At 38.9% G+C, this 14,173-nt stretch overlaps 1 protein-coding gene across 1 annotated transcript in view; it reads right to left on the bottom strand.

The window, feature by feature from the left end:
- Positions 1-14,173, bottom strand: part of GABRR3 (gamma-aminobutyric acid type A receptor subunit rho3) — a 29,693-nt gene that overhangs the window by 3,469 nt on the left and 12,051 nt on the right. The window contains exons 3-7 of the mRNA XM_009816301.2: positions 9,116-9,183; positions 7,329-7,552; positions 4,295-4,377; positions 3,315-3,455; positions 400-552 (exon numbers count right to left, since the gene is read on the bottom strand). Coding sequence (XP_009814603.2) covers positions 400-552; positions 3,315-3,455; positions 4,295-4,377; positions 7,329-7,552; positions 9,116-9,183 — 669 coding nt within the window. The remainder of the gene's footprint in view (positions 1-399; positions 553-3,314; positions 3,456-4,294; positions 4,378-7,328; positions 7,553-9,115; positions 9,184-14,173) is intronic.

Raw genomic sequence — 14,173 nt, 5'->3', positions numbered from 1 at the left:
AGTATGTCTCATGGATTTGGGGAGGGATCTGACTACCTGTTACTTTGCTGGGAAGAGGGGAGGAAAGAAACAACCCAGTCTTTGCAAAAAGTAAAAAAAAAAAAGAAGAAATGAAGTAAAATTCTACATAGGGAAGTCTGCAGAATCAGCCCTTTTCCCTTCTGTGGGTTTGTGAGCTGTTTCTAATACAGCAAAGCCAGTCTGAACAAACATCCCATTTCCAAATGTAGAGGTTGACTAAAGGAGTTTGTGGTAGTGACAACAGTGGCAATAATAGTGTTGCTCAGGCTTGCCTGATATACTTGCTCATGTCCTGTGTAAATAGGAAGCTAAGGTAACTTCAAAACCTCTCCCCTATCCATTCTATACTTCCCAAAAGAATATACATTAAAGGTTTACCTAGTGATACCCTGGCAGGAACGGCTCTTCTGTCAATCCAAAATGAAACCCAAGACAGCATCACCATCAGCATGGCTGGGAAATAGGATTGTAGCACAAAAAAGAAAATATGTCTCCGGAGTGCAAAGTTTATAAAAAGTCGATTGTACCAACCTATTGAAAAAAGAGAGAGGAACAGGTTGGGGGGAGAAGAGAGCTGTGTTATTTGTGAGCTCTGTTCACTGGCACCTCCTTCCAATAGGAATGGTGTATCCACATCAGTAATAGTAAATGCCTAAGAAATATTGCTGCCGCCTTGGTTTTATATAGTGCTTTACAAACTGTCCATCATACCTCATTAAAATACTGCTGCCTTGGGAGTGAAGCATCACATCTGCATAAATAAAATAGTATATTATAATTGAGGTTAGGAAATTGAAAAAAAGTAAATAGACTTCAAGTGAAACTGCCGGGAGAATACAGACAGAATATAATTGTCCAGTCCAGCTAGGACAGTGAAGCCAACACCCTGCCTCCCCCAAAAAGTAGCCTGCCTTCTGTCATGCTAGAAATAACCAGCAACAAGCTGCACTTCTGTTCCTATGGTCACACCGGTTTGCCTGCCCAGCGTTGACTTTAGAGGAAAGGGTGCCATCTAGTGAGTTTTGGGGCATGCTTTGTCTGTGCAGCAAAGGATGTGTGCCATACCTCTTGCGATGGGAGGGAAATCAGTTTATAGTGAGGTGAAAAGAAGACAAAAGTGGCTGGCTGCGCAGCATCTGCCTGTCCAGTACAAATAGAAACATCAATGAGCCTGTGTTGGAGCCATCATGCCATCACAAAGAGCGACTTCATAAAAAAGAATATCTCAACAATAACCCCATCTAATATTAAACACGCTCCATGTGTTTTCAGTTGTGGAGAAGGTTTTTGGTTTTAAAAATTATTTTCTCAAAAATGGATTGAAATTGTTGCTCCTTTGGAGGCCAGGGGAATCCAAAAGCCTAAATGCTATGCATGTGTAGTTCACTGAGATTCACAGGAAAGGATATGCAGAACCTAAAATGCATAAGGCTGCTTTGTGAGCAGCGTTCTTGTCCATTTTTTTTGCCCAAGACTCTTCAGGGAGAGATGGATCCCATTACAGTTGTGCTCATTGTTCCCCACTATTACTTTGGGGGGCGGGATCTGTGTGTGATCAGTTTCTTCCAAAAAGAAGCAAAATAAAAAAACAAGAGAAAGTGGAAGGTCCTGAGTGAAACAAAACCTCAAAGCCAAAGAAAAGTGTCTGTCTACAAAGGGCAGTGTTCTAATTAACAGATATGGTACATGCGTTATTCAGGTACTTCCCAGTGGTTCCTGTGACTTAAAAAAAGTCTTTCCTGTCACCTTTACCCTGCTGAGTAAGCTCATCATCAAAACATCTGCGTGTAAGTGTTAAGCAGTTACACTTTGCAAAGTCAAAGGTGCTGCAAAGGTGCTGCAAAGGCCTGTGTACCGGGGTGGTATGAGGTTGCACTGGTGTGCACAAGGCCGTATTTGCTTGCGTAAGTGTTTTTTGATGAGAATAGCAAGGGAGAAAGAAGCCAGCTGAGTTCCTGGAACTCAATTTCAACACCCAGTGATCTTTAAATGTGGTGGAAAACATCCCAGTCTCCTTCTTGCAAAAAGGACAAATCTGACCTAGCTCTCACCAAGGCACAGTTATGATAGTAAGGTGTCACTTGCCCTCTTCCCACATGACAGTGGCTCTTGAAAGCTGGAGCTCTGTTCTTAGCTCATACACAAGCAAGAGATAAGGATGAAGAACCTGATCAAGCTGTGAATTCCTCACTGCTGAGGCTGCATCATAATTTAAACTGGAATTTCTGCATTCAATATCAGCCACCGCAAACTTGAATGGCTCTTTTTTTAAAAAGAAGCTATCCTGTAAACAAAATACAGTAAATAAATATATTTGCAGCTTTCCTGTATGTCTTAAAGGCTTTTTTCCAAAGCGTTATGCATTTTATCATATTATATGGAATAATTTCTATTTTATTAATCTGCCTTGATATAAAGGGCAATATCCACACTGAAATGAATTGATTCAGACTGGAAAGTAGCGAGCATGCTGTTTTACCTGGTTAAAAATGTATGGTTAGACTACTTACATAGAGAAGTATTTCAAAATTTATAATTGCATGTACACAGAGAAAATAAAACCCACCTTGCATGAAATCAAGACTATAATAAACTCCTAAAGCCTTGTGCAGTTTGCCAGAAAGTGTAGTTCAAGATCTATGGGAAGATATAAAAACCTGTCTGGGGCAGATATCTGTATTTAAACAATGTAGCACTGACAAAAAGGGATGTTTTTCTGCAACTTTATGCACAAACATGGAACATTAAGCAAACCATGAATTAGAACTCAATAGGTTATAAATGCTCTTGTCCAGAAATATTACAGTTAGTAGACTTCTAATGACATTTTACAGCTCTAAAATGAGGAGATTTTAGACAATAAGACACACTGGAGATCCTCTTGCTTGCTTTCTAGCACTTGACCCTTTAGGGTTCGCGTTTTCAAGCTTTTCTATATAACCAGGACCCAAAGATTCCTGTAAACCCAATATTCCAGTGGCTTTCAGAGAAGCACCAAGAGCTCACAACAGCATATATTTGGTTGTTGTGCATTTTTTTCAGGTTCTTTTTGTCAGATGTTAAGTTACAAGTATTATTATGGCCTCTTCTTCTAATACCAAGAAAGTGTGACATTGGTAATGTAAAGAGATCCGAGGACCTAGGCCAACAGACCAGTGTGATTGACAGACCTCATTTTAACGGAGATCTCTCAGCAGTAACAGTCATTAATTAGCAATGAATTTAAATGTGAAAGACATTCTGCATGATTGTGTCCTGTGCTGCTCTCTTTTAATGACAGGGGCTTACTATACCAGTACTGCTGTAAAAAGCTAGTCCACTGGAAGCACTGAATTCTTCGACGAAAAACTGGGAGAGGGAGATGTGCTCATCTGTGCTCAGGGACTTGTTTCCATGTTTCCAGTATAACATCAGATCATCTTCATTGTATGCATCTATGAGAAAGTAAAAACTAAATCACCTCTTCTGCGGGAATAATGCTTCTGTTTTCTTTTCTTAGGGATAGGAGACCACTCAAACAGTTTGGGAAAACCCCAAAGAAACATTTCTTTTTACACCAATTTGCCTGTTAGTTGACATGGAAAATTTTGCAAAGACCATATTCCATCTTGTTCCAAGTGGAGCCCAGTCCTGTGCCCTGCCAGCAGCTTACCTGACAGATGGGGTACATGGGCATGCTCAGGGTCACAAGGCACATAGGACTGGCGCTCTGGAGGTGCCACACTGAGCAGACTGCCTGAACACTGGGGCTCTGTTCTTTTTTCCAAGACTAAACAACAAACCAGCATCCCAGTTTTACTTACAATCCAAATAATGAATTTTGAGATATCAAAAGGCTCTGCATAACAGAATTACCTTTTGTCGTCCAGCTCTCCAACTTACTACAGACAGCTAAGTCAGGGGTGAGAAAGCAGACACTTCACAGCAAAAAAAGCACTCATTTTTATTTTTTCATTAGGCCAAATATTGACATCTTACTTTACTTTTAACTTGAACTTTTTTCTCAGAAAAAAACGTGATTTTTGACAGAGGAAACATTTTTAGATTTAGGCCTTGGAATATCAATCCAGTCAAAACAAAGCAGGGTGCATGATGGTTTTTCTACCTTCTCAAAGCTCACTACGTTCTGGAAAGATCCCAAACTGGCCACAGTTTAATATGTACAGGTTGCAGCATTCAGGTCACACAACAAAATAAGTGAAAAAGGTATTATGAACAAGATGGAGTGCTGGTAAGAATGCACATGTGAAGAACAGGTATGAATTAAACTTACAGCTTTCCAGTTCTAAAGAACAGTTCTGAGTGTCCAGAGGAAACCTACTGAAATCCATGAAACACATAGCAGAAACTGTTATTCTGCAGAAAGGAACAGAAAATCAGAAATTAAATGAAAAATTTCATACTTTCTTAGGATTGTGCAGACATCTTTGTGAGATCCCCAACCAATCGGCTGTTTAGAATCCTAATGATGGAGTTTTTCTACTTTTTTTAGACACTTCTAAAATTGTTTCAAGATAGTGAGATAAAACTAAATCAGTGAGAGGACCATATTTTTTAAACATAAATACTCTTTCTTATGAAGAACATTACCTTCAATTTTTAAACCTTTTACTGGCCTGATCCTTCATTAGCCTTTCACACGTTTTGCTTTGAAGGGTTACAGTTATGAAGAATAACAAGCAGAGTTCACACCTCTTGACTGGATTTCTCATAGGCTGAAGTAGATAATACCACAGATTAGAGCAAATATTATTCCAACTTCTATTTTCCCAGCTAGAATGGTTATAATATTTAATTGCATAAAAAGATAAGCTGCAATGTCTGGAAGCCTACTCTCCTCTTCAACATGACAGAAATGCCTTATACTCTAAAAAGCTTAAGGCAATCTAGGCAAAGGCATTATTTTGCATTCTACCTGCTTTTTCACAAACGTGTAGAAGATAAATGTGCCTTGACATTTTAACCAATAAACAAAAAAAACGCTAGAGGCAGCAATTTAAATATGGTAAATATTGCCAGATTTCCCTTTCTTGTCACAGCTTGCAGGTCATTTGATACTGTAGTTTGATTTTTCAGTTTTCCACAAACTGAATCCTACAGGCATTTAAGTGGTAAGGGATATACTGGGTATATAAGGGATCTTTGAAAACTTGTGATTGGTAATCACACTGTAGCTGAATTTTTACAAGTGTAAGATTTTACTGGCTTGAAATGAGACTGTAAGAGTGGTACATCTTTAAAATCGTGCATAAGACTTCCAACTATGGATGTTGTTTCCATCTTTTAGCTATTGATTAAAGGATCGGGGAAAAACAAGAAAATGTTGATCAAAAAAAAGAAAGACTATTTTAGCAACAAATCTGGATTTTTGTTCTGCTTTGCTTCAATAAAATCCCGGATGTCAGGCACTGAAGAAAAACTGTGGAATATGCAGATTTCTTGCACAGAAGTATTTAGAATATAATCTGCCCACTGCATGTAAAACTGGCAATACAAAAAAGATAATTTAATGAGCATCTGATTCTTTAGGAACATACACATTAATACCACTCAGGCTAGAAACACATTGTTTCACTTTAATCATTTTAAAACCTTGGTTCACCAGCCTTTAGGTCACCCCTTTCCCTGCCTCTTAGTTTGATAAGAACTGATAGAGAAGGAAAGGAAGAGGACAGGGCACCTGCCCTTCCTGCTTATGTCCAGGAAGAATTCCACAGGTTTGGCAGGAACTTTGGGGCTTTGCTATTCACTGGCATAGGAAGGTGAGGCTGGCTGCAAGCTCACCTGTCAGAGCAAGGAGTCAACCAGTACACCCCATCTGGTAATGCAGGGTTAGGGAAAGATAACTGTGGGAGCAGAGAGGATGAAGGCAAGGAAGAGAAGTAGAGCACCAGCTTGCAAATGTGGTGCAGGACCCAGGGCAAGGGCTTCCATCACAGAGGGGATTCCAAGCAATAAGCAGACATAGCACATTGATTCACACTGTGTCTGTCCCTCAGCTCTAATTCTTCCTTTTCCTTCCCTCCCATCTCGCTTTTTCCTTTGTCTCCATTTCTGTCCTTCCCATCACACGCTCCCTTTGGTTTATAACTATTTGTGCACAATTTATTGCTGTTAATCCTGATGACACTTCACCTCTCCAGCAAGCTGACAGAATGTGTTTGCCCATCTTATGTCTCTTCGCCACTCTTCCTTCCCCCAACTGAAGGCATGTCATACCCCTCACATGGAGAGCCACTGCTGTAAGCTTTAGTGTAGTAGTGTAGTTCTTCTGATCCCTCTCTTTCTCTCATGAAGCATGGAAGTGAATATAGCAATAAAATGCATGCTTCACCTCATTCATTGTTTCTTACTGGTCAGTGTGATTCTTGAACATACACTATTTTAAAGTTGAGTACAGCTGTTATTGTGAGGGTTTCTGCACGTCTTCATGAGAGGGTAGATAAATTCATTACTTGTTGGAACAAATATTACACAGCCAAAATCTCAAGTGCTTGCATAAATCTTCAAACCATCCAGATTAGATGAAATATTACCTCTGTGCACAGGCCTAATTAGTAACAAACTGAAGAACTGTGATTTCTGCAATGCACAGGCCTCAGGGCCTCTACCATAGGGGGAAAATTCCTCCATTAAAACTATTTCTGCCACATCATCCAAATCTGCTTCATGAAGAAAAGCAATAACACATAGATAGAAGGGAGACACATTTAATGACCTTGCTGTTCCAGGCCTGGAACTGCTGTTTCACTTTCCAGTTCCTTGTAGTCATACAACACGCCTGTCTAACATTGCTCGTATCAGTACCAATAATCTACTCTCTGTGCCTATCTGGAGCCCCAGTTAATATCAATGGCATGTTTACAGGTATCCCAGGGTGAAAATAGCTGAGACACATAGTTTTAAAAGACTCAGGGGGGAAAAAAATGCATTTGCTCTTTGCTAATAATTTTGGGCTTTACTGTACTCAACAGTAAAACTACTGCAATATTGCTAAAACCACTGGCAATGAATTAACACTTGATAAACTTCAGTGCTATTTACAACAGATGAAAAAACTGCCATTATGCTGTGACAGGAAACAATATGTGAATGATAGAAAAATGTGTTATCTATATGTTATCAATCCTAAATTTATTTTCCCACTGGTACTCTTGTCACCAGTTCCCATTATCTGATACAAGGGGATTAATGCCAGTCCAGTATCAGAATCTTAACTGCAAGTATTTCCAGTAATTTCTCACTGTACAGACTATTGGTCCATAATTGCAGTCATGTATTTTCTTAGAAAAGGGTATTGTTCTTACCGTAGACTGAAGAGTACATTGCCATCAGGATATACTCGGAGCATGACATTTTCCACAGTTGTATCATGGATGAAAGATCTTTTGGAGTGTACAAAAAATACATCAGGTACCCAGATCTTTTCTATCAGTCTTCCATCAAAAGTCATACTTTTGTTTTTGTTACTACGAAATGAAAGTCTTTCATCCTTCCAGTAATGTCTGAGATACAAAGTCATTGTGAAGTCCTTTGTTTAATTAAAAATAAAAGAAGAAAATGCTTGTTTTATTCACATACAATAGAAAACAGTACAAAGTAATCAACTCATGCAAAGGATTAATTTCTTCTCTGGACATCATCTGGAGAATCCTCAATGAGAGGAATCAAATGCCACTCAATGAGCTTAAATATAGATTGGAACTACCTCTGAGATACTGACCGTTTGCCTTGTCACTGGTGTCTGAGTCTGAGGTTCACACTTCATTTATACTTAGATAAAACTTCTACAGATTTCAGTGGTCTGCTGGACTGGGCCATCAGTGAAGTGAAAAAGAAACTTTAAAACCAAGCAAAGGCAAATGGAAAGGGGTTTCCTTTGGAAATCTTCACAAGCTTTTCCCAGAACGGACTGTGGTTCCTTTACAAAGGGATTAATTTGAGTTCTTCATGAGCATTAGGTCAATTTGTAAAGCCCATTAATCTGTACATTTTGTACAAATACATACATTTTGTACAAATATTGCATGGATTAGATTAGATTAGTATATTTATGAATGAAATGCATCATAAAGAAACAATATGATTAATTTCGTAAGAGTAACAATTAAATTTTACAAGAATTACAATTTTTTTAATATGAAAGATTGTTACAAATATTTTATCATCCTATTTAGAGAAATAACATGACTGCAGATATACATTTGGAAAGAGATGGAGAGGGTGCTGCAAATCCAGCCTGAGCTTCTGCACAGCCTGACTGCTCTGTGCTCACCTATATAACTTTTGCATTATTAGGCAGACATCGTTTATCTCAGTAGAACAATTACTTCTGATATGAATACTGGGAAGATACTTAGGTCTTCCCCTGTAATATGATTTTATGCCCCTGTAATATGATTTTGTGATTTGGGTAGGTTTGCAAAGGAATGCATACTGACAGATCCCATTGCAAACTCAACACCTACGACTAGAGCTACGCTCCCTGTGAAAAGATATTGTAAATGAGATCTCTTTGCAAAGTTAACATGACTTGCTATTCTTGGACAGAGCAACTTGGCACTAATGTCTGGGTGGCATTACTAGTGACAATTTCAGCTGAGGAATGAACAGCCTGCATTTCAGTGCTACAAGTCCTTGATTGCAGTGAGGGCATCTCCTTCCTAGGACCATTCCTGGAACTGATTTTTCTATTTCCATTTGTTATGACCACAGCTCCACCCATGCCAGAAATGATGGGACTATTCAGATCTGCATAAGCAAAGGAAGCAAAGAACATGAAGCCTCATGATCTAATGTGCAGAGCACTAAGAGCTCACGTGGAAGCCCATGGGGCTTACTGAATGGTTGGCATTTTCAAATCAGAGCACTGTCCACTCTCATCTGTTCCTCTTGCCCAGGGAGAAATTCAACATGTGCTTTTATATAACACTTACTAGTTTAAATGAGAATGACTTGCATGCTTCAAGGCAAGGTTGTGCTCTTTAAGGGTTTGCTTTCTTTAACTGTATTATTCTACTTCATCCAGCTGGATGCTTCTGAGACCCTGAATTTTGGCTGTAATTCTTTAGTCCAGTTCTAATAACCAACTTACCATGTCAACTTCAGATATGCTGTCAATGCTTTCTACCTGCACATCAATGCCCACAGGTATTGGTGACCCTTCAATGTAACAGAATGAAAGAGTGATGAGGAGCGTAAATCCATCTTTTTAAAGGGAAGGCTGTGTATCAGCAACATACAGAGAGCACCCCATCCCAGCATTTACTGTGGTCTGTCCACCTTAGTACACTGAATGAGAAAGTCCATGGCAACAAAGTAAAACCCGATGCTAAACAGTTGTAAAACTAAGTACAAAATCTTCAGTGATCTTTTTGCAGCCAGACTAGTTGTTATTGGCATTGCAGTTTGGACAGCAGTGACAGCTTCCTTGTGGTGCCAAAGCTAATAAACTGCTTGGAGTGCTATTTAGAACTGTCATAGTGAAAAGCTGAGTAAATGTATCGAATACATCAAAGATTGCAAAGCTTACTTACCAGTTCCAATGCTTATTCTCACAGTTATAAAGAAAATATCTATTACGCCCCCTAATTATCTTTAGTTACTTAGCTATTCAAAGTTTGGCATAGATATTTGGAAAAAGGATCGCTTGCTTACTACCTCATAAGGGAAAAGATGTACACATACTAAGCATGTTCTGTGATGGAGTGTTGTGTATTACTGGGTACATAATTTACTATCAAGTACAATACATACCAAACTGCACTAGGTGACTTTATTTTATATATACCCCACTATTTCATGCCACTGAAAAAGACTGTGAGTTTATAACACAATCGGATCTGAATGAACAAATTATAAAACCATATTTGCATTTTTACAACAAATTGACTAAAAATCTATTAAAAATTATAGCAAAATATAAAATTATTTCCAGTTTCTTCAGTGTACAATATCTAGAATGAGGGATCTAGTTCTATGTGGGTTATGTAACCGTGTAATTTTCAGCAAGCAAGTCATTCCTCTAAAGCAATTGACTAATCACTTCCTTATGGAGGAGGGAGAGAAGAGAGATGAGTGCATATATGTGTATACACACCCCCCAAAGAATATTCTGCATTTGGCATGAAAATCAATAGTAATTATTGTACATGGGATTCCAATTACATTTGTTAAAAATAGTCAGTTAAAATATTTTTAAAGTACAAATTTTAAATAACCCGGTACAAAACATGAGTACAAGGAAGTCTGAACAGCAGGAGATAGCAACAGCTTTTTTAACTTGTCTTTCTCTTTTTCTTGTCTTTTCCTCTTATCAGTGTCAAGATAGTCAAAATAGTCCAGAAATATCACTCTCCTGATAACCAGCCACAATACTATGTCTCTTTTTGGAATTATCCTTAAAATAGCAGCCCTCGAGGATTACACAGCTGCCTCTAGTTCTTACCAGTAGAGATCTTGAACTATTTTTGAGGTATTTTAAAATCTGTCTCTGTAATCTCTTGATTTGACTTGTATTTTTTAATGGAGGGTTTGACCTCGCACAGAACAGATGAAGATGCATTGTGCATGGGAAAGCAAGGTAAAATGTGTTCAGATTTACCAGGGCACACAGGAGCATGTTTCACCACTGACAAGAGCTGTGCTGTCTGGCTCAGAAATCACGTCTCCCTCTGAGAGGAATGCATCGCCCAGTCTGTTGGCCAAAGCTCAAAACAAAATTCAGGACTCCAGACAGCAAAGTTCAGTCAATTAGTTTACTAGTAAAACACTAGACAGCACTTGGGAAAATGCTGCTTCTTTTGGAGAATAGAGACAGCAGGAGACATCTGCCCTAGAGGCTGATGCACAAGAGCATCAATGTATATATCCAGCCAGGCTTCTTCACACAAACCAATAAAAATTTTTATGCGTCTCCTAAACCAGTTTTGACTACTTCTTGTCTTTGTTTTGACCACACCACACACATAGCTTACTCATGCTAAATACCAACTTGTACCAAGTACTGGTACAAAAATGCCTGGTTGTAATCTGAGTGGAGTCATCCTGTCAGTATTCCAATGAAATCTAAACTATCTTGTAAACTAAAGACAGGTTTAACCTAAGTAGAAGTCATTGCGGGATTTATACATGATGTGATCATCGTTCACAAATGGCGTTCACACACCTTTTAAATGCAGACACTGCAGAAAGATGAGGTGTTGTCTATCAAGCTCCTCATCTGCATGCCGAAACGGGACAAGCCTACATTGCAGAGCTGACACCTCAGCTAGCTGTACACAAGGCAGGGTGCCCCAGGGAGCAGGCTCGCTGCAGAAGGACAACGCTGTAGCCCACGAGCATGATCAGTACTAAAGCTGACAACTATGCAAACAGCAGTGAAGACACAAATCTGGCCTCAGCGCCTTTGGCTCCCTTTAAAGTCCGTGCAGTGTAACAGGCACTTTCTAGGGGTGAGATGGCTCATGCCTTGGAAATGCCCGTTGGTTACCAGGGTTGCTTAGAGTGACTGCAAATAGGCAGATGAACTGTGTATTGTCTAACCTTACCCGTCACAAAGCTCCAACTTCTCTGTATTGTAGGTGGGTCCAAACTATGGGACTATGGCAGAGGCACATGGTAGGATATACCGGCAGTGCTCATATCTGAGCATACATTTGATCTTAACTGGTATTACTAAAACTTTGGGGGATGATTTGCATGACTAGCATGTTAAAAACAGTGGGTTTAGTCCTATTTATGTAGAATTATGTGGGTGGAAGGGGAGGAGAGGGGGGCAGCTCTCTGCATAAAACAACTGTGTTACTAGTTTCTGAGTCAAGGAAAACTCTAAAGCAAATAAAGTTAAATGTCAGCCATCAACATTCTTCAAACAGGCAAGGAGCTACCCACAAATTTTATCACCGAATAGAACGACTGGCTTTCTAAGTACACATACATCATGTGTAGTGAGGAAAAGGTTTTTCTTAGTGACAGCTGCTCAAAGTGTGATGATGGCCATCCTAATACTTTCTTGGGATTTGCAAAAATTACAGATAATTTTCTACCCCAACAAGTACTATTCCAGTGTGGGCACAATTTCATTCAATAATTCACCTCATCTGGGCAGATATAAAGGAACTGATCACAGAACTTGAAATGAGTGGCAGCTTATGATTATGTTGGTTACATGCACACAAACTGAAGTGCCAGTTATACATAAATACACACAGAGGCACTTGATTCTTTGAAAGGACAGCTTGCATTAAGTTGGGAACTGTTATAAAACTAAGTCAGTGGGGGCACTGAATAGCATAAAAGAGATCAAAAGTTATGGCCAGGAGAAATACAGTGGATGGTTCTAAAGTGAATTAAATAAAAGGGGAACTGTTACAATGAAATTTGTTCCTAATTAGGTAGAAATGCTAGAACTGTGAAACAGACTTCTTAAAAAGAGATTCCTGTTCTGTTTGGGGAAAGGCCAAAGACCATATTCATACTGCTTAATCAGAAAATACTGTTCAGTCTAGCATTCACTAGAGACAATTATTAAATGACATCCCCTGATCCCAGCCCTGACCTATTACTGACAGATCATAGCAGCTGCAAATATTTTCTTCCCATTCTGACTGTACTTTGGCAACAAATGTAAGTAGATGATAAAGACACTACACACTGCACATATATGCAACCCTGGTCACTTCAGTGTGCTGTTCACTTTTCTAATCTGAAGCATTTTTATATTTTTGTCACTAACACCACCTCCCCATAAGATACATATTGGCCTTACTGTGGTCTAGGCCTTCTGAGCTTTGTAGTTTTCTGGGGACAGTTCTTTCTGTGATTAAAAAAAAACTCCACTAGAAACAGTAATAATTAACTATTGGGAACAGGTTGCTGAGAACTGTAATTTCTTCATCACTTGGATTTGTTTTACCACAATTGGATGTTTTTAAAAAAGGGCATTTCAATAAGCATTGGAAAGGATCCCAAACCAGCCACAACAGTGAAATGATTTGTGTAGCCCTATATCTGCACCACAGCTTTCTCCCTAGTATACTGAGAACTTCAATCTCTGGCTGACCATCAGGCAACAACATCAAATTCACTTTGGAAAAAAGTAACCAGAGCAAAGCTGTGTGTTTTATTTCCCAGTTTGACAGAACTGGGGATGGCAGAGAGGATTTTGTTATTAAATTGAGCAGCTTCAGTTGCTTCTGGAGCGTTGGTACAAATCATTATTTTAGAGGGATTAGTGATTTTCACAATGGAGGCTCCACAGATTTTCAATACAATTACTCCTCAGCAGAAAAAATAGAATTGTTTTCAGATGGATTTATCTTCACACGAGCCATTTCCAGTCTTTTATTTTAAAGGTTTAACATAGCAAAAGAACTCCTTGATGAGCATGGAATTTTTTTTTTAATAGATAGTACAGCAGACAAATTATATTATACCCTTTTTAGAAGGCATATTACATAAAAAGGATATCCTTTTAGCATTTTAGGATCAATTTCTACGGTAATAATGACTGTTTTAGTGAATGCTATAGTATTTTTGTAATAGTCAGACCTTTGAACACGCAGCGGATTGCACCTGAAATTCCATAAGACAAATGTTGAATTTAGAAAAACCAGCCACTGTAGCCCAGCTGGCTTTGTAACAGAGTATGCTGGGAAAAAAGCTAGGTCTACAGAAAGCTCCCAGTAGGAGACAGAGACCAGGGCAGGATTAAGGTCTATAGGAGTACTTTCTTCTAAAAAAGGCTTGTGGGTCTGTAGAGGAAGAAAACCAGATAGAAATGTAAACGAGCCCCAGGGAAGTGAAGCTATGTGGATGTATTTACTTTCCTCCAATGAGTGAAAGAGGAGAATTACCGGCAATGGTATTTTCTTCTTGTTACTGTTCTGTTTCTTTCTTATTTATGTGAGAAATGAAGGTGGACTAGTATTACCAGTAGTCAACTCTTGAAATAGAAGAATTAGCAATGTCAGAGAAAAAAATCCAGGAGAAGGAGCCTATTAGAGGTCTTGCAAATTACCAAAATATTTCCCTCCTGTTCTGGACCCCAGCTATTCCTTCCAGTAATACATGAGAAAAAGCCATTCCACTTTCATCAGAGTGAGTTTTCTCCACCACAGTGAGAAGATATTTCTGATCTTTCAGGGAGAGC

This window comes from Gavia stellata, chromosome 1 (genome assembly GCF_030936135.1).
Source record: "Gavia stellata isolate bGavSte3 chromosome 1, bGavSte3.hap2, whole genome shotgun sequence".
In the NCBI taxonomy this organism is placed as follows: Eukaryota; Metazoa; Chordata; class Aves; order Gaviiformes; family Gaviidae; genus Gavia; species Gavia stellata.
The sequence above is the reverse complement of the archived record's forward strand: the minus strand, read 5'-3'. Positions and strand labels throughout refer to the sequence as shown.